Source organism: Ipomoea nil, unplaced genomic scaffold, assembly GCF_001879475.1.
Source record: "Ipomoea nil cultivar Tokyo-kokei standard unplaced genomic scaffold, Asagao_1.1 scaffold0688, whole genome shotgun sequence".
Classification (NCBI taxonomy): Eukaryota; Viridiplantae; Streptophyta; class Magnoliopsida; order Solanales; family Convolvulaceae; genus Ipomoea; species Ipomoea nil.
The window spans coordinates 1,482,501-1,503,668 of NW_017617116.1; the positions used below are offsets into that span (position 1 = coordinate 1,482,501).

A 21,168-nucleotide genomic window follows, 5' to 3' on the forward strand; every position below is an offset into this window, starting at 1 on the left:
TATCAGAACTTTAAGTGCTATATAATGTATATCATGTATCTCATCAATATATACATGCTTTATATTAGGCACACGCTCTAGTTAACTAACAATTTTTAGTTATTCAGTCCAACCAAACTATTTAATAAGTCTAATCAACTTGTAACATTTAATTTAATGCTCTCATATATATATATATATATATATATATATATATATATATATATATATATATATATATATATATATATATATATATATATATATATATATATATATATAGGCGAGTTCAGGTGCGGCGATTTCTTACGGTGCGGCAACACCAACAAATATGCACCATCAACGTTAGGAAAATACACCACAAAAAAAGAGAGTAAACAGAGCCCTGCATCACCAAACACACACCATTAGGTGTGAGTAAAAACACCATACACTGTGCAGAAATACACCATTGGGGGTGATGAGTTATATGATGTATTTTTTGAGTCTGTTGTGTATTTTGTGATGTTTTATTGCATTTCATTGTGGTGTGTTTTTGTTACACTGTTGGTGCATATTGTTATAACACTGTTGGTGTATTCTGGAATCCCGACGCACCGCCGCACGGGAAGACCCCGCTGCATTTGAAGTTTATTATATATATATATATATATATATATATATATATATATATATATATATATATATATATATATATATATATATATATATATATATATATTATACGAGAAAATCTTACATTCTCTCACTTGGGTGCAAGCACTAGCACAACCCTCATCAAAGAACAAAACACATGAATAATATAATAGTGACATGTCCTCTATTTAATAGAGTAGTATCTTCTATGCATCACATCCATTTCAATTCTCCAACTTTGGTCCTTTATGAACAAACTCAATATTATTCTTGGTACCTTAAGAGATGTTTCTCAAAATATATTATGTGCACATCAAAAGAAGAAATTATCCAAATTGTACAAATGAGTACTAGGAGTTTTCACTGCCTTCCCTACACGCGGACCTATTGGGCTACCATCCCTCCATGCATGCGGGCCCAACGTAACTAGGACTTTTCACCGCATTGTCTACATGTGGACGTATTGGGCTACCATCTCTCCATGTAGGCTCAACTAGGACTTTTCACCGTATTCTCTACATGCGAACTTATTGAGTATTCATTCCTCCAGCATGTAGGCTCAACTAGAATTTTTCGACAAATTATTGTATGGACTATAACAAAAAGGTACATTTTTAATATATTAAAATTACATTATTCGTGTATTGAAATAATGTACTTTCTCGAAATATAATATACATTTTTAATATTCTAAAAGTATATTATATGATAGTATGGTCCACACAATAATGATTAAAAAATTTCGTTGCCTTCCTACATGAGAACCCGTTAGGCCGCCTTCGGAACTATTGGGTTGCATTCCCTCCACGCATACCATTACTTGAAAATCCGGCGGCAATCCCGACATGCACCATTACAAGATTCCAATGGGAGTTTTAGTAGTGGCCGTAGGCTTTACCGTACCATAAATCAAACCACTTACATCTATGCTGCTTATTTTCCGAAGAATTCTATTACATTGCTTTTGTTGTGGTTTTGTGGCCAAAGATATTAGGCCACGTCAGAAATATTTGGAGGGATATTCCCCCACCCTCTCTGTGCCTTTATAAATACTGATCGTTAATACTCCCCACTAGACCTTCTTATTCTACTTCATTTCCTCATCATCCTTTTTTTCTCTGTTAATTCTGCAATGGTGAAATTCTCGAAAGAGCTGGAAGCCCAACTTATACCCGAGTGGAAGGACGCTTTCTTAAACTATTGGCAGCTAAAGAAACTAATCAAGAAAATTAAGGTTGCAAGAGAACGCAAACATGTCGAAGGCCAAAACTCCGACGCCGGCCTCTCCATTTTCGAACCCATGCGTGCTTTAGTCAAGAAAATTTCCGACAAGTTTCAACGTTGTTCCGTCGAAAATCCCGACGAAAGAATTCAGGTATTGAATTTACGAATCACCTGTACCGTTTAAGTTTTTAACTTTCCTTTTCTCAGGAATTAAACGAGGGGGGGAACTCTTTTAATAAAGAGAATACATATTTCTTCATTCATCCCATTTTATTTCGAATAAGATATTAATTTATTCTATTTTATTACTTTCTCCATCTCATTTTATTTATCATATTTGTTTAACTTGTCTAAAAGTAATATGTATTGATTGAACAATAAGAATTACACATGTCATATGAGGTGTTCTCACACAAGACCAATTGATAAGAAATACTTATCATTTTTCTTTACGTTTTAGTTGCTTTCTAAAAATTCGTACGAAATATGATTACCCTTTAAGTTTTGGGACAAAGTCAATTTTATTTTTAAAATTGAAGTTTGTTTGTTTGTTTTTTTTTTTTTTTTTTGTTTTTTTTTTTGTTTTTTTTTTGTTTTGTTTTTTTTTTTTTTTTTAAACTCTCAGCCACTTCTTAGGAGGGTGCAAGGAATAAACTCTACTCTTATAATTCCTAAAAAGGTCAATCACAATAGTTAGACTATGTGTTACAAGTTCGACAACGATAGTATTAGTAAGAATCGAACTCATAATTTTTAAGTACAAAAATTATTCTCTACTCAATCGACCACCCTTTTTATTGGACATTTCTTTTCTTTTCTATTTTCTCAGTGTTTGATGCACCGCACTAAGTGTTGTAGACATAAGACATGCGAGAAGTTTTCTTTATTCATTATTTCTTTTTTCTTTTCTTTTCTTTTTGACTTTTGTCTACCAAAACATTAATGCAACGTCGCATGAAATTGAATAAAGGTTTCCATGTTAATTACCAGGACACCGGGAATTAGAGGATAACAGATATTTACTACGGAGTACTTTTTATCATCCTTCTCATTTCTAAACTATGACAGATTAACAGCATCTAAATATTTACTCTTTAAAATTATATGTAACAAAGAAATATCAATTATTCTTTAATAATGAAGTCAGTGGGGATGTCAATATCATTTAAGATTAAAAAAGATTTATTCAAATTACACCTCAAGTATATTGCATGAATGTGAATATTTTTGTTAGATATTTAAAACAGATTTATTTGATGGCTATGGATAGATTAATGAGTTTTGACAACAACGTTGAATTTCAAGAATTTGTAAATAATTAAATACTTATTTGTGAACATGTGCTTAGCTTGTATGTTGTACGATACAATTGTAACAAATGATAATGTTAGCATTAACCAATAATCATTTTGATTTAAAAAAATAAATAAATAAATAATAGAATAAATGTTATGGTGGATACTAATCAATTTTGAAACCTTAAAGGTGAAGGGAAATGGTATTGAAGATGACAATGGCAGTGGAGAAGAAGAAACGTATGATGAGCCTGAAAATGAGCTAGCTCAGCTATTTTCCGAGGAAGATGAGGTAATATATTGCTGGGAGAAAAATATTTAGGAAGTGTTTGGTAAATATTTGTTAGCTAACAGCTATTACTTGATTGAATTATTGGATTTAACTAGTTGATAGCATTAACTAATTGTATAAAAATGTTTGGTAAATTAGCTGTTAGCTGATAGTTGATTACATGCAAAATTACTTTCTCAAAAAGCTTTTCGAAAAAGTTGCTTTGAATATTTTTTTAATTTTAGCATTTTAGAGCAATAAACTGTTACAAAAAACTAATTAATCAAACACTTATATTTGATTGTTAAACCAAGTCAAACATCTAATAATGATTAAATAAATCAAAAATAATTGATAAACTAACTATGTTATCAAACATGGTCTTAATATACTAGAAAGCCAAAAAAAAAACCAAAAAATCAAAAAAAAAAAAAAAAACAAAAAAAACAAAACAAAACAAAGCAATGACATATTAATTATTAAGAGACCAACGTAATGGATAGAGTTTTAGAGGTGGGCATGGCCCAAACCCAAGCCCATGCCCAACCCTCAGAGCAATACTTAGGCAAATTTTACCATGGACCATGGCCAAAATTGCAATCGTTATGTTGTGGAATTGTGTTTATTTTGTCAAGGAAATCTGTGACTATTTCTTAATGTTATGCACTGGGTAAATTTCGGTGCCTTGTGACCAAGCCAACAAAAGATAAGGAGATAAACTAAAATAATCTAGGTTGTCCATAGCTGACCAGCTCAAACAATGTCTTATTATATGACCATAGCCAGCAAAGGACTACAAGGAGGTATACCGTAACCGGCTCAAATTAAAAGCAAAATGCCAATAAGTCACTCTCACTGGGAGTTGAACTTAGAACCTCATAATAATTACCAAACCAACAGTCTAGTCAACTTGATTAGAGTTGTCACCATTTCTATACTTGCAATTACATAAATGTTATTTAAACTAATTTTTTTTAACCTAATGATATGCTTTACTGCAAGTATTACCCTCATGCTTATTTTGCAAGTGTAGGTGAAAAGATTTTTTGTAAAATTGGATGAGGAGCTGGAGAAAGTTAATGAGTTTTACAAGATGAAAGAGGGTGAGTTTGTTGAAAGAGGGGAGATTTTAAACAATCAACTTGAAGTTCTCTTTGATCTCAAGCAAGTCCTCAATGATCGCCGCAAAGGTCTCCCATTGAGCTCACCATCGTCTAACTTGTACAATGACAACAACATCGATTTTTCTGGTCAGTACCAAAAATTACATTCTATTACATATCTCAATTTATATCTGAATTAGAGTCATCAAAATGGATCAACGAAATGGGGTCTACTAAAAGCTCACCCTTAGACAAGGGACAAATTATGTTCAGCAACATTGTGCCGAATTGGATTCATAATTTCTATATTATAGATTCATAATTTCTATACTATAGATTCATAATTATTGAACTCTATATTCACAATTACAAAACTCTATTATCATAATTTTCAATGTTCATATTCCCAATTGTTGAACTCTGTATTCACAAATCATTGAACTATATGTTCATATTTGATAACTATACAGTATAGAAATTATGAATCTATAGTATAGAAATTATGAATCTACAGTATAGAAATTAAGGATATGAAACCGTGCTCACCTTGCAAGGTGGGCACGTACTGACAACATAATGATTGCTATGACAGGCTAACCAAGTTCTAAAAACTTTGGACTTAATAAAAAAAATTAATATAAAAAAGTTAATGGCTTTGTTTAGGACAAAGGAGAGTCACAAACCCCTTATACATTGTGTGGATATTAACCATTTAACACAAATTAATTTTCCTCCCAAAATTGGACTTGACCCGACCTATGTCCTTCTTATCTAGGACTAAACTCGGCTACTGTTTCGCCATCAATTCGAACCCGCGACCTCAATTCTGATTCCAATTGTTGAATTTCAGCGTTGTACAATGCTTACTTCTCAATGAGTCATCCATCTTGTAAGTTTAGCACGCTTAACCACATAGTTCTATAGTTATTTGGTTGTCATATCTTTTTTTTAAAACCAATTGCTGATAAGTATGTAGACATTAACCATTTAACCACATCCGTTCATAGTAAGTCACAATGCCATATATGTCTTGAGTCGAGCATGGCTGAACTCGGATGACCCGACCAACGTTCAACAATCCCACATAACAAAATAAAATAATGGTAAAACGGGCGTTGAGGAGTCTAAGGCTAATTGGGTAGAAAAAGTAGAGTCCTAAGGCTTCTTTAGAAATCTAATTAATTTTCTATTTTTAATTTTATGGGATGGGTGTCTTGGGAAAACAAATTTCGTTTTCCAAATGATGTTAAAAGTAGCGTTCAGAATTACAGCGGTTTGGAACACTTCAAATAATTGTTTACCAAATAAATTTTTTGGTATTTTGACTTTGTCAAAATGTCTAAAGTGGTGGATCTGATATGCTGATTACCGGCAAATTATGATGTGGAACCGTGTCCATCTTGCAAGGTGGACACAGTTCTAAAACGGCGTCGTTTTGATGGAAAACGATGTCGTGTCAATTTAAAAAAATTGCTTTCTTTCGCCGTTAACGACGTTTGTCTTTAGGAAGTTTATATTCATACTTACTGAACTCTATTTTCATAATTATAGAACTCTATGTATAATTTTTGAACTCCATAAGAAGTCTATGTTCATAATTACTGAACTATATGTTCATATTATAGAACTCTATGTTCATAATTTTTGAACTCCATATTCACAATTATTGAACTCTATATTCACAATTACATAACTCTATGTTCATAATTATAGAACTCTATGTTCATAACTTTTGAACTCTAGAAGTCTATGTTCATAATTACTGAACTCTATGTTCATAATTACTGAACTCTATGTTCATAATTATAGAACTCTATATTCATAATTTTTGAATTCTATATTCATAACTGCAGAACTCTATATTCACCGTTACGTAACAGTATATTCACAATTTTTGATGTCGTTGAATTCTTTTGACAAATAAAAAAAGAAAAATCTGATTGGTGGAGGGAAAACGTACGGTGCCACTAGGGGTGTAAACGAGCCGAGCCGAGCCCGAGCCTGGGTAGGCTCATGCTCGTGCTCGTTAATGATAGCACTGCTCGAGCTCGAGCTCGAGCTCGTTCGAGCTCGTGAATTGATGCTCGAGCTCGAGCTCGGCAATTGTTGAGCTGCTCGAGCTCGAGCTCGAATTCGAGCCTGAACTCGAGCTCGAGTTCAGACTCGAATTCGAGCTCGAGTTTAGGCTCGAATTTGAGCTCAATTTTGATCTCGAATTTGATCTGTTTGATTTAAAATTTAAACTACTTTATTTTATGATTTTTATCCATACATAATTATTAAAGTATTTTAATTTCCGTCCCCTAATTATTATTTTTATATACTAAATATAATATAATTATATTATATATTATATATTATATAATATATTATAAGGCTCGCGAGCGGCTCGTCGAGCCGCGAGCCTACAATACCTAAGCTCGGCTCGTGCTCGTTTAATCCACGAGCTACTCGAGCTCGACCCGAGCTCGATTTTGACCGAGTTCGAGCCGAGCGTTGACCGAACCGCTCACGAGCGACTCGCGAGCCGCTTGGCTCATTTACACCCCTAGGTGCCACTAACAGCACCGTTACTTCTGAATTGCAGAACGACATCGTATTGGACCCTGTCCACCTTGTAAGATAAACACGGATCTATTATATAAAAGTATGCTGATTACCGAACAAGGCCAATAAGTGCATATTAAAATAATTTTTTTTTTTTTTGGAATGCTACTGACTCTATTACAATGTAGTATCTGTTCATAGCTACTTTCTCAACCTACTGAAGCACAACGAGCCAATAACGCCTCCACTGAGGCTCAAACTCGCAAATAATTTGGTTTGTTTAAATAAAAAATTAATACATTTGTTAAATACAGTAATAATTAATAAAGTTATAAATCATAATAAATAATCAAATATATAATAATTCATTAATCCATAAATCAATAACAAATCATCCTATCCTATATATAATAAAGTCATATCATCTTGTAAAAATTAAATGGTAATAATCAACATCTAATTTTACAAGACCATAATAATATTGTTAATTATAATAATAATAACAATAATAATTACAATAATAATAATGATAATATATATATATATATATATATATATATATATATATATATATATATATATATATATATATATATATATATACTAGTTTTTTACGCGCATTGTGCGATTGAGATAATGCCCAATGTGTTTTTTTAAATAAGTACTTTAAAGTATATAAATGCAAGATTATATTAGAATTGTTCATGCATGGATAATTGAATGTCGAATTTGCGTATTTAAATAGGTAATTCTAAATTTACAAATGCAAGGTAGTATAGTCAAGATTGATTATAATTGTCAATAAAATAATTGTATATGTATGATTGAAACCAAATACGGGACATAAGGGAGAGCAAATAAAAATTAAGGCATAAAATATTAAATATATACTAATATTGAAGAGTTAACAGCTAATTGTCAAACAAGGACATTGCGAGTTAGTTTCGTACTTCAATTTGTTGTGTGATTTGAATACTTTTTTTGTCGATAAATCCCCAAAATACTTAATATGATTGACTTAATTATATTATATTATTATTTTTTATTTTTTAAAACAATTATTATTATTATTATTATTATTATTATTATTATTATTATTATTATTATTATTATTATTATTATTATTATTATTATTATTATTATTATTATTATTATTAAATATGTGTATACCCTTAGCTCATTTCACTTGTTAATCTAAACAGCTAATTTTTTCAAATATTTTTTTACCAACCGTTGATATAATTCGCTGGTCAAATCCGGTAACTGCTGATTGTCAAACAAGGACATTGCGAGGTAGTTCTCACTTTTTGTTGTGTGGTTTGAATACTCTCTTTGTCAACAAATCCCTCAAGTAGTTAATATGATTGGCTTTATTAATTATATTTTTTTAATTTTTCATGGTATTAATAAAATACTTGGTAAATAAATATATAGCATTATTTTGTATTATAACTTTGATATTTAGTTAAAAATAGTGCACAAAAAATTAAAGATAATAGACAATGTAGTGAATATAATCAATTGATGAATTTGAATGTAAATAATTTTTACATTGGAGAAATATAAAGACAATATAACTAATAAAATCATTTATCTTAATTAATTTATTGATAATGATTTTTTTTTTAATAAAGACATTGTAGGGATAATGTAGCGAATATAATCAATGGATGAAATTGAATGTAAAGAATTTTTATATTGGAGAAAAATAAAGACAATATAACTAATGAAATTATTTATCTTATTTAATATATTGATATATTGATAATGAATAATTTTTTTTGAATAAAGACATTGTAGACACATAATTCTAAATTAAAGAAATGCATATGTATTATTTTTTGTTATAGCTACTAAATTATTATTTAATTTAATACGAGTAAAATGGAATACTAATTATGTCAACTTTGATTGGGATGAGGTTCGAACCTAAGACCTTTCTTATTAAAATCAATGAGTAAGTTAACAGTGAACTAACAGAAATTAACGGAAAAGATAATATTTAACGGAAAATCATATTCATTAAGGATAAATTAGGAAATCTTAAGAAAAAATTAAAATCTGATTAATCTGAGCCATTCATTTGATTAAAAAATTTGACCGCCATTTTTTCTACCCATTATAGGCCTAACTCTCTTGGACTCTTATTAGTATAGTAGATAGTAGATATATATATATATATATATATATATATATATATATATATATATATATATATATATATATATATATATATATATGTATGTATGTATGTATGTATGTATGTATGTATGTATGTATGTATGTATGTATGTATGTATGTATGGTCCACATAATTGTATGGATCATGAATATCAAATACATTTTTAATATATTAAAAATACATTATTTTTATATTGAAAGTACCTTACATACATATATAATGTACCCTTAGTATATTTAAAATATACTTTTTTATTGCATGCAACCCCAAAGTTCATAAGTTTGAAATTAATATATGGCATAGCTAGGCGGCCTAATATTTAAGATTGTTGATGTGCATATTGAGGATTACGATCGAAGACAAAGATGCGTTATTCGTGGATTCATCGGATACTATCCAACAACACTATCCAACTTAATTGACGTGAAGTAGGCTTAGTAACATTAAGATTATATTCTCGAATTATTAGTTCTCATCTTTTATTGATTACACACTTAATTCGATAGTATTTGGAAGAAAAAATCAATGTTCGAACTAAGATTGTGATTTTGGTCTTTAAATGTCAATTGTATGTTGCTACATCTAGAGTTAGAAATCTCAAAGGTCTAAAAATTTTGATCCGTGGTGACTCTAAAATTGTAATTCAATTACTATTGTAGTTTACTAAGTTCTTAAAAATTTGTATTATTAAATACTATGTACTAAATTTTTAATATAGTTTAAGATTTGTAGTAATCACCCACCTTAAATATTATTTTAATTGTAAATATATTTATGTTCATAATTTTATCATAGGAATTCACACATAATAATTATTAAATAACAAAAATTTTATATATGAATAAACATCATCTAGAATATATTTTTATTTTCGTGCATCGCACAGGACAAATACTAATACTAGTTTATATAATGTACTAATTACTAATCCATTTTTTAAAATATACATACATATAAATAAAAGAACTAAGCGGCTTGGTGAACCACTAGAGCACGCAAAAGGTTGCCACTTGATGGGCTTCAAAAATCAAAGTCCGTATGTCCACCTTTATTGTGGGATGAGACTATCCAGCCTAAAAAGTTTAACCATTCTGATAGCTCTAATTTTCTTCTGATAGCTCTAATTTTAATTGTAACCAATGGCTATTGTCCCTCATGTTGGTTTTAATAGTTATTTAATTCTCATGTACTAAGTTTGAAAAATAACTTAGCCATATTCCTCATTGCCAATCAAGAAACTTAAATTCACATAAAATCTTGTAACTTTCTAAGTCCATATAATTGAAGATATTTAGGCACTCTTTGATAAAATAATTAGCTTATCAACTAATTTTGATTTATTTGATCCCTATTAATTATTTGACTTGATTAAAAAAATCAATATAAGTGTTTGGTTAATTAGCATTTTGTAACTCTAAAATGCTAAAATTTAAAAAGCAGTTCAAAACAACTTTTTTCAATTAGCTTTTTGAGAAAAGAAATTATACCAAACAGCTATCAGCTAATTTACCAAACACATCTCTATAATTAGCTAATGTTATCAACTAGTTATACTCTACTAGACAGGAGTTTTCTTATGTTAGTTTGGTAGTGAAGCAGTGTCGTGAAATTGCTAGTGGCATTACGAATGTTAGTGTTCGCCATGTCAAAAGGTCAGCGAACCAGATCGCTCACACGCTAGGACGGGTGGCTGGTTCTTCCTTTGTCATTGGAGAGTGGCTTCAAGCACCTCCAGATTGTATTGCGGAGTTATTATAATGAGATCGTTTGGTTGGTTTAAAAAAAAAAAAGTTATACTCAATTTATAATTAACCCAATCAGCTAACAGTCATTTACCAAACAGGGAATCGTATTTTCCATCCTGTGTGATTAGCAACCTAACTCTAAATATATAGATTATTGTCTATAAAGGAGTGTAATTTTTTGGCATTCATTCTCCATTAACTTCATTAGTAACTTTGCCCACAAAATGTGAAATCCTTGACTTCATGAGTCTTGAAATCTCGGCCCGACATATTAGTAGTATGATAAATCATAGTAAATCAACGGCCTTTTAGATAGAAAGTAAGATTGAAGATTATTGTAGGCTGTCTATAAAGAGTCCAATAAATTGAGAGTAACTCTACATTGCGACGCCAGATCTTGATCTTTAGTCTTTGTCTACACAATAATCTACCATTTAAATATCAGTCAAGTTGTTTGAGACACTTAATTACTAACCTCCTGACGAATGTCAATTTGTATCGGACATAATAAAAAAAAATATCTACAAAGTGTCAATTTGTATCAAATATAAGCAAAAAATCTTATAGGTTGTATCAAAAAAATACGAGGACACGTGTAATAATTATAATACATGTTACAATATTAAATACTCCGTAGTTTTTATTATTTCCCGTGAAAATTGAACTCAAAAGTAGAAATTTGCGTCCTTCAATTGTAGAGTGGACACGCCCTTGATATACTCAAAACACACTAGCACTTAATTCAATTTTTATTTTTTTTGAGAAGCCCTTAATTCATTTGTTGTTGCATAATAACTAAAACTTTTTCATTGGACAATGTCTGGAAATATTGGTAAAAAAACGTGAGAAATATTGTTTTCTCCACTGATAAAAGTGTTGTGGTCACCCGCGGGACTAGCTCATGTGATAGACCACCACACTTAATTAAAATCAACACTCCACTGATATGATGGGAGTTCGACTTTTGAGATGTTAATCTTAAGCCGAAATCAATAGACTGATCTGACATAATAAGCCCAAAACTGATAAATTCGATGGTCCAAAGAAGGGGCTAGTCCGAAATTTAGTGGGTTAGCTCGGTAGCTCGAGCCACTTAAGGCTATTCTTATTTCACAAGGGATATGGAATAAAATATATAGAGAGAGAATTTAGGCAAAAATTTGTGTGAAAACGTCTCATGGAGGATCCTTGTCCATGAGATGAGTCCAGTCAAGATGAAATGTAATACTTATACTAGAAAATCTAATAGTAAATCAGGAATAAAATGTTTATTACTTATATGGGAAAATGTAATACTTTTGAAGAAAAAATGTAACACTTTTACATTTTGATTTTAAAGTATTACATTTTGTTTTCAAAAGTATTACATTTGCCTTTATAAATAACAAACACTTGCCAACACTACTTATAAAGGAAAATGTAATACTTTTGATACAAAAAATAATACTTTTACATCAAAATGTAATAATACTTTATTCCTGATTTAGTATTACATTTTTCAGTATAAATATTACATTTTCATATTGACCCGACCCGACTCGTCTCACTGATAAGGATCCTTACGTGAGATGAACTCACACAAGTGTGATCCGAGAATTTATATGTAAACTCATCTTTAATTAATATTTTTTATTAATTTATAAATAAAATTTTAATAAATTTATTGCAAAATAAAATATTTTGTATGAAAATAAATAATAAAAAATAAAAAATTATTTTAATTATTATAATATAAATATAATAATTATTTTTAGTTACAATTTAGAAATGCAGGTTTATATTGATTGAATGATGTGTGTGTGTGTCCCATTTGAAATGATAATGGAGGTGTCATCACATTACATAGTACTTGACATGTATAAGTTTATATTTATTAATGTAAACGTGCTAGTTTATCAAAATTGAAAATGCAAAATGTTTATTTAAAAATGTCAAAAATTTTAATTGAGCTCGTTCAAATAAGTGCAAAGCTTGATAGGATTAGCCCAATATTCAACTTCCACCTACATCTTTGACTCTGAGACTATAATTTGGGTCATTGGACTCCCCAAATTAAACTAGGAAAAAAACGTATAAAAAAAAAAAAAAACCAGCAGGGAATGTTTTCTCAGATAGGTGGAATCCACAATGCTTCAAACAGAAGCCACCAAGGACTAGATCACTTTAATGAAAAGTTTGTGTAATTTTTTAATTCGTACAAGTATGGATTTTTTAGTAGACTAATTCAATTTTCATCAGTTAATATAATTGGATCGTCACTTAATTTTCTATTAGCTAATATAGCATTCTCGTTACCTTCTATTAATAAGTCATTTAATACTCTTATTTTTTATTGACAAGAAAAACTCATAACTACTATTCAAGAGTATGATCTTAGCTGACAAAAAAATCACAATAAAATAAACTAACTTAAGTTGCCCATAACTGCCTGGTTTAAATTAAGGAAATCACTCTGATTGAGAATCAAACATGTAATCTTATGATTATCAAATCAACAACATGACCACTTCGATGAGTTGCCCACTTGTCCCCATTTAATACTCTCCTTTATAATGAGAAAATGTTATATATATTTGGCACATTACATTCTTTTATCCTTGTAAAATTATTATGTAAGAAAAAGAAAAGTGAATTATTTCATAATTGCAATGCTCATGGCAGAAGGTGCAGCAGACGACGTGATTGCCACCTTAGAAAAGGAGGGGATAAAATCAGTTAAAGAATCATCAACGGCGGCAAAGTTCAAAAAGACGGCGGTGAGAATTGAAATTCCGGCGACGACGCCGGCACAAACCGTCGCAGCTCTTACGTCTATGCGTTGGGATGATTTGGTAAGTGAGGCTAATCATAAGAAGGATAATGGCAGTAGTAGAGATTATATCCGCAAGAAGAAAATCCAATGTGCTGAAAAGATTATAAGAGGGGCTTTTGTGGAACTCTACCGGGGCCTCAAGTTACTAAAATTATACAGGTAACTTTGTTTCCCAAGAGTTTACGATTATATATTGTGCAGTGTGTATCATAATAAAAGTATATTTTTAATATGTTAAAAGTGTATTATTTGTGTACTGAATGTACATTATATAAAATAATATGCTTTTAATATTTAAATAATGTATTTTCACAGAATATAATGTGTATTTTTAATATATTGAAAGTACATTATTTGTGTATTGAATGTATATTATTTGATAGTATAGTCTACACAATAATGATTGCTTCAATACACAATCATAGACAGCCTATCAGGTTTGGGACGGGTACAAGTCGGTAATTCTAGTTTGCATATATTTCCTATTTAATTACATTTGTATGAACATCAAGTTAGTGGTAGTTAATGATGTTTTACCATTTACTAAGTAAAAAAAACGTGCGGCATGAAATTAGTTCACTGGTTAATCTAATATATATATATATATATATATATATATATATATATATATAGATTTTGGTTCCTGTGAAATCAGGTCTTCCCGTGCGGTCAGCGCGGCATACACCATTAGACAGCAGAATGAAATGTCAAAAAATACACCACAAAAAAAAAAAAAAAATACACAATACATAATGGTGTATTTACGAACACAGTGTGGTGCATTTATGCATACCTAATGGTGTATGCCGCACTGACCGCACGGGAAGACCTGACCTCTTAGGAACCTGACCCTATATATATATATATATATATATATATATATATATATATATTGTATTTTGGCTAATGTTGTATAGATGCTTTGATTCTCAACCAATATAATAATTCCTGCTAGTTCTAATAATGAACTGATTTGTATGGCAGCTCTCTGAATATGGTGGCTTTTGTGAAGATCCTTAAGAAATTTGATAAGGTAATGTTGTTGTAATATAATGCACGAAATGATTAAGGCCCTGTTTGGTAAATAGTTGTTAGCTGAGAGTCCGTTTGCTGATTGAGTTAATTAGAGGGTATAACTAGTTGATAACATTAACTGATTGTAGAAAAGTGCTTGGTAAATTAGCTGTTAGTTGATAGTTGTTTGGTATAAAGCAACTTTAAAGATATATTTTGGTTTCCTTTTCCAATAAAACATGCAGGTATCTAAACAGCAAAAATCTACAACTTATTTGAGCCAAGTAAAAAGATCACACTTCATTAGCTCTGATAAGGTGGTTGGGTTAATGGACGAAGTAGAGTCCATATTCACACAGCACTACGCCGATAATGACAGAAAAAAGGCAATGAAGTTTCTAATACCTCAACGCCACCACAAAGATTCTCACATGGTCCCCTTTTTTGCTGGTAAATTATATTTACATTTCACTATTAAATTTGTACCTATTTTAATTTTTAGTCATTCGGCTGATCGGATGATTAAAATATGTACAAAGTTGATAGTCAAAAACATTATTGGACAAAATTAGAAGTGAAGAAGCAAAGTAGTGAAAGCACTATAATGGATAGATTATTTCACTAAATTGATGTAATCAACAAATGCTATCTTATACTATATAGAATAATGGGCATAAACTAATGTTATTTATTTATTTTTGTGATTGTGCAGGACTATTCACAGGTTGTTTCATGACACTGTTTAGTGTGTATGGAATATTGGCACATTTAAGTGGCATGTTCTCCCCAGGAACAGAAGCCAGTTACTTGGAGACGGTATACCCTGTTTTCAGGTACCTTGTGCTTTATTTATTTATTTTCAGGTGAGAGCATTCTTAATGTGAGAACATAGGGACTTCTTCAGTAATGCATGGTACTCCAGCAACGTGACTACTGCGTGAATGCACTGTGCATTCGTGTAGTAAAATTCATGAATTTATGTAGTAGTTTCGGTGCATTCATATAGTAGTCACGGAGCTGGAGTAGTTATTGTGCATTCATGAAGAACTTACTGTGAATTACTACAGATGACCACATGTTCTCACCTGAACGGGACCCTATATATACATATATAGGTGTGTCAGGCTCGCTTAGGGGTGAGCCACTAAATTCAAAGCCCATCCCTACCCATATAGGGGACCCGACAGGTAAAACCCATTTTGACGGCTTTAATTGAAGTATATGTTTTTCATTGATCAGCAATATATAGTTTCCATGATGCATGCCATTGCTACACAAACTACATTAAACCTACAAGGATATGGTTGTCTTAAACATGCAGCATTTTTGGTTTGCTGAGCTTGCATTTGTTCATGTATGGGTGCAATCTATACCTATGGAAGAAGACAAGGATCAACTACAACTTCATATTTGAATTCCAACCAAACACAGCCCTCAAACACTCGGATGCTTTCCTAATTTGCACTTCTTTGATGACTCTTGTTATGGGGGCCATGCTTCTTCACCTACTTCTTCTTTCCAGTGGATTTTCTCCTAACCAAGTCAAAGCCATTCCTGGATTCATCTTTCTGGTTAGCCATTCAACAATTTTCAAACTTTCTGGCTAATATTTTAGCACTGAGATTATTCACTAAATTCTGTAGTTAAATATGACTTTTAAATTAAAGATGTGTTTTAATTTGCAGTGTTTCCTGGTATTGGTTGCCTGTCCATTGAATATATTCTATCGTTCGACGCGATTCTGCTTTCTTAGGGTGATGCGAAATATAGTCTGCTCTCCATTGTACAAGGTGGTTCCCATTTTGTTTAATCCAACTAACACTGGCTGGAAATTATGGAATTTCTGACAACCTGAAAGTGAACTTAAATCAAGTTGAAAGCAAAAAATGGTCGGAAATAGCAACAAAAGGTTTTTCCGGATACCAAAAGTGGTCAGAACAAGGCTTTCGACTTGATTTAAGATCACTTTAAAGTGGTCGAAAATTCCATAATTTCCAGTAATGTAAAAATGGCTGCATATCAGATCAACTTACTCTCCATTATTGTTATTGTGGATGATATGATGCAGGTTTTGATGGTAGATTTTTTCATGGCTGATCAACTTACTAGCCAGGTAACCACTGATATTTAAGACACAACTTTATTTCCTTATATCTGTCTAGCTGCCAGATCTACATTTGAAAGGCAAGGTGCTGGAATTGACCCTTTAGGCCTCCGCTCAACGGCTTACTTGTGTATAGTAGTTCTAAATTTTTAGTGTTGATGACAGGGGAAAATGGAAGAGTTTTGTTGATCTCAATTTGATTATATTTTCCTAACACTATCACATATTTGTTCATTCAATTCATAGATCCCATTGTTAAGGCACATGGAAACAACCGTTTGCTACTATGTTGCTGGAAGCTTCAAAACATACAATTCCCAGGCCTGCCAATCTGGAAAGATTTACAGAGAGTTTGCTTACATTATCTCCTTTGCACCATACTTTTGGCGTGCTTTGCAGGTAACTAAAAAACCTGTACCCAAAATCCATGACTGTGAATGCTCTTGGTACGGTCTTCGATCTAACACATATATACATGTTATTTTTAATGTAATGATCAGTGTGGCAGGAAATGGTTCGACGACAATGACGTTAATCAGCTGGCGAACTTAGGAAAGTATGTTTCGGCCATGGTTGCAGTTTGCGCTAGGCTAACCTATGCTAGAAACCCTGACTCACAAATTTGGCTAGCAATTGTGTTAGCCACTTCAGTAATAGCCACCATCTACCAATTGTACTGGGATCTTGTCAAGGACTGGGGATTTTTCTCACACAAATCTAAAAATCCCTATCTCAGGGACAACCTCATACTCAAGAACAAGACCATTTACTATGTATCAATAGTGAGTATATATATACCACATTATTACATATCTAAATTGCTATAGCTTAGCCTAGTTACACTACATACATTCTGTTGCCTGAATTGAAAGATGTGTTCTGTGTCAACTAAAAGTTTAAACTGATAGTATGCTCATCGGTCTGAACAGATTTGGGGTTTTCTTTGCAGGCGTTGAATGTGGTGTTGAGGCTAGCTTGGGTGGAAACCGTGATGCGTTTCAATGTTGGGATGCTAGAATCGCGACTACTTGACTTCTCGTTGGCGTCGTTGGAGGTCATTCGGCGTGGACACTGGAACTTCTACAGGTACCTAACATGCTAAAGTACAGATCAGATCACTATTGGAAATTATGAAATTTTCGACCACCTGAAAGTGATCTTAAATCAAGTCGAAAGCAAAAAGTGGTCGGAAATAGCAACAAAGGTTTTTCCGGATACCAAAAGTGATCGGAACAAGGCCTTTTGACTTGATTTAAGATGACTTTCAGGTGGTCGGAAATTCCATAATTTTCAGCAGTGGATATGCATGCTAATGGCATACTCATTTCCGTGCAATATATATATATATATATATATATATATATATATATATATATATATATATATATATATAAAATTAAGAGTGGATGATTATATTTATCAAAGTTGCAAATAATAAATGAGTTTTAACAGGCTGGAGAATGAGCATTTGAACAACGTTGGGAAGTTCAGAGCAGTTAAGGAGGTTCCATTGCCATTTTATGAGACATGAAACCCCATCTGCACCTCATATATTATATTGTCTGATCGACATCAAAAGCTAGCTAGTAAACAGTGCCATTCACGTACAAATTGTTGGATTTTGGTTTCAAAAAAAAAATATATTTTTTAATAAATGTAACTTAGTTAATGGCTAGTAGTGCATTATTTCATGTAACTTATGAGTATTGAATAGGGCACTACCATGTAACCTACATGAGAATGATGAATTAGACACTTATTTCATATCCAATAATACATAGATATGTTATACATGCATTCTTGGTGTAAATTAATCCTATGATCCCAACGTAACATACAGCCAAAGAAGTCATAAAGAGACTTTACCTTCTTGCAGATTAAACTAGAAAAAGATTTTAGTGTGCCAAAACAGGTGGTAGAGTCATATACTGATATACACCTCTTCATTAAAATCTGCATGTAAGAAAGCATTGTTAACATCCAACTGGTGAAGCTCCCAACCTTTTGTAGCAGCAATGGCTAGGAGAACTCTAAATTAAATGTAGTAACTTTGAATATAATAAGAAGTTTTGTAGTTGCATTGACAATTATTTATTAAGTGTTCCAAACTGATATATTTATTTTTAGTATCATTATATTTTTAAAATATAACATCACTCCAAAAGATACTTTTAGTTTTATCTTGTGCACACCCACGAGTAGTAACTCCGAGTTTCCCTCGTCACCAAAAAAAAAAATAAATTTCAATACTTGTATTTTTTGCTTTTAATTATCAAATTTAAAATTGACTAAATTTAATTTAACTTTTACTATTAAAAATGTATCATTTTTAGTTCTTACATAAAACTAATATTGTGCATGGAATGAGTTCAATGCTACTCCACTCGACGAGACTAAAGCAGTTCACGAGGATATCATGGGGTTCACAAACCCTAGAAAAGTCCTTGTGAGGAGCCCCTAGGCCTCTTTTTGGGTACTCTTGTTGGAAAAATTAGCTGATAAAATGAAAATAAATAACTGTTGTGCGTAGTATAATTACTGTCACATAATTGAATTCGCCACTATCGATGCATGCAAGCTCACAATCGCAGCATCGTCCCCAAAGGTTAACACAACAATCTTCGTCTCCATGCACCCAGAGCAGAGATTGGAACTTACACAATATACTCAGAGTGAAAATAAAACAAGAAGATACAAATAATCTATGTCTGAACAAATTATGCTCTCCTTTAAATAGTATAGGCAAGTGAATGTGGAACCACATGCTATAACATATCTTGGCCACTCACTAAGTGGTGAAAATAAATCCAAGAATAATTATTTAGGAATAGTGAAGCCACAAAATTTTCTTTTGGCTTGCATTTTTCCCAACAATCCCCCACAAAATGTGAGGGAATGAAAAGGAAGACTTTGAGACATAAAGATTTGACACTTAAGTGTTAGTGAACGAATCTTGAACTGGCACGTACTGAGACATGGTATACTCCGATCTAGCGAGTGAACGAATCTTGAACTCACAGGTCGAATGGTGAAACCGATATTTACTTAAAAACCATCTTCCTAGTCAAAGCATTCAAGAATGATGACTCTTCCATGCTACCAACAAGTTGCAATTAAAGCCTTTGATATATGTTTATTATCTTTATACAAATATTATCAATACAAAACTTGAGCAATATCTATGCGAAATTCATTTCAATAAATGTGATTTTAATTCATGCTTGCAATATATACAAGATCTTGAAATAAATAACACATTGATGTTTTGAAAGACCATTGTTGCAAAAATCGCGCCTAGGCGCTAGGCGCCCGGCCTCCTAGGCGGCCTAGGCGCCCGCCTAGGCGCTCTAGGTGCCCTAGGCGGTCTCTAGGCGCCTAGAGGGCGCCTAGCGATTTTTTCAACATTGTGAAAGACATTAAAGATTATGACATACATATTTTGTCCATTCATCTTTATTGACTATCAATCATAAATAAATTTAATGTATTATTTAATTCACACATCATAGCTGACTCTCACAATAAATTGACAATTATGTCTCATGAGCTTATTGATTATCAACTAGCCACATGACCCCCACAATTCTCGTAGTGATCAAGCTATTTTAAATAACTCACGTTTATGCATGCATATATGTAAATTGTAAACATTCACTATTTAAATTATGTATTTTGAAACCTAGTATATCTTGTAAGGTGAACTAGGGTCCACAAAATAATTTGCATGTGATTGAGTGCAACTATTACATCCTTAATTCATTATACCATGGAATGTGGACTGTGATTCATCTTACAACACCGATTATGGAAATAAGTTGGTTTGAGTGAAACAACGCAAATCACATTAGACTGGAAAACAGATTACACGATAGAATCCTATAGGAAAGCTACCACTGATAGCTCTTATCTAATAGCTAAGACTAGTCAACAATAATAATAGCCATAAACAAATAAACCATATAATATAACATTACTAACACACCCCCTCAAGCACAAGGTTGGAGGGCGACAACATTGAGCTTGTCCCGCAGAGCCTGATAACGCGGAGCTGGTAGAGGTTTAGTGAAGATGTCGGCGAGCTGGTCTTTAGTCGAGACAAAACTGACAACGAACTCCCCAGAAGCGACTTTGTCCCGGACAAAGTGATAATCGATCTCAACATGCTTTGTGCGGGCGTGGAAAACTGGATTCGCGGCTAGGTAAGTGGCACCTAGGTTGTCACACCATAGAGTGGCTGGTGTACCGGAATGTAACCC

General features: G+C 32.0%; 1 protein-coding gene across 1 annotated transcript; it reads left to right on the forward strand.

Annotated features, from left to right (window-relative positions):
* The first annotated feature begins 1,684 nt into the window (after positions 1–1,684).
* LOC109175361 (phosphate transporter PHO1-like) lies at positions 1,685–18,504 on the forward strand. The gene is made up of 14 exons (XM_019324620.1): positions 1,685–1,990; positions 3,325–3,426; positions 4,439–4,655; positions 13,644–13,953; positions 14,779–14,827; positions 15,054–15,258; positions 15,521–15,641; positions 16,130–16,379; positions 16,494–16,598; positions 16,877–16,921; positions 17,159–17,311; positions 17,413–17,694; positions 17,862–17,998; positions 18,365–18,504. The coding sequence occupies exons 1-14, from the start codon at positions 1,748–1,750 to the stop codon at positions 18,441–18,443; spliced, it is 2,298 nt and encodes a 765-aa protein (XP_019180165.1). The 5' UTR covers positions 1,685–1,747; the 3' UTR covers positions 18,444–18,504.
* Positions 18,505–21,168: the final 2,664 nt, after the last annotated feature.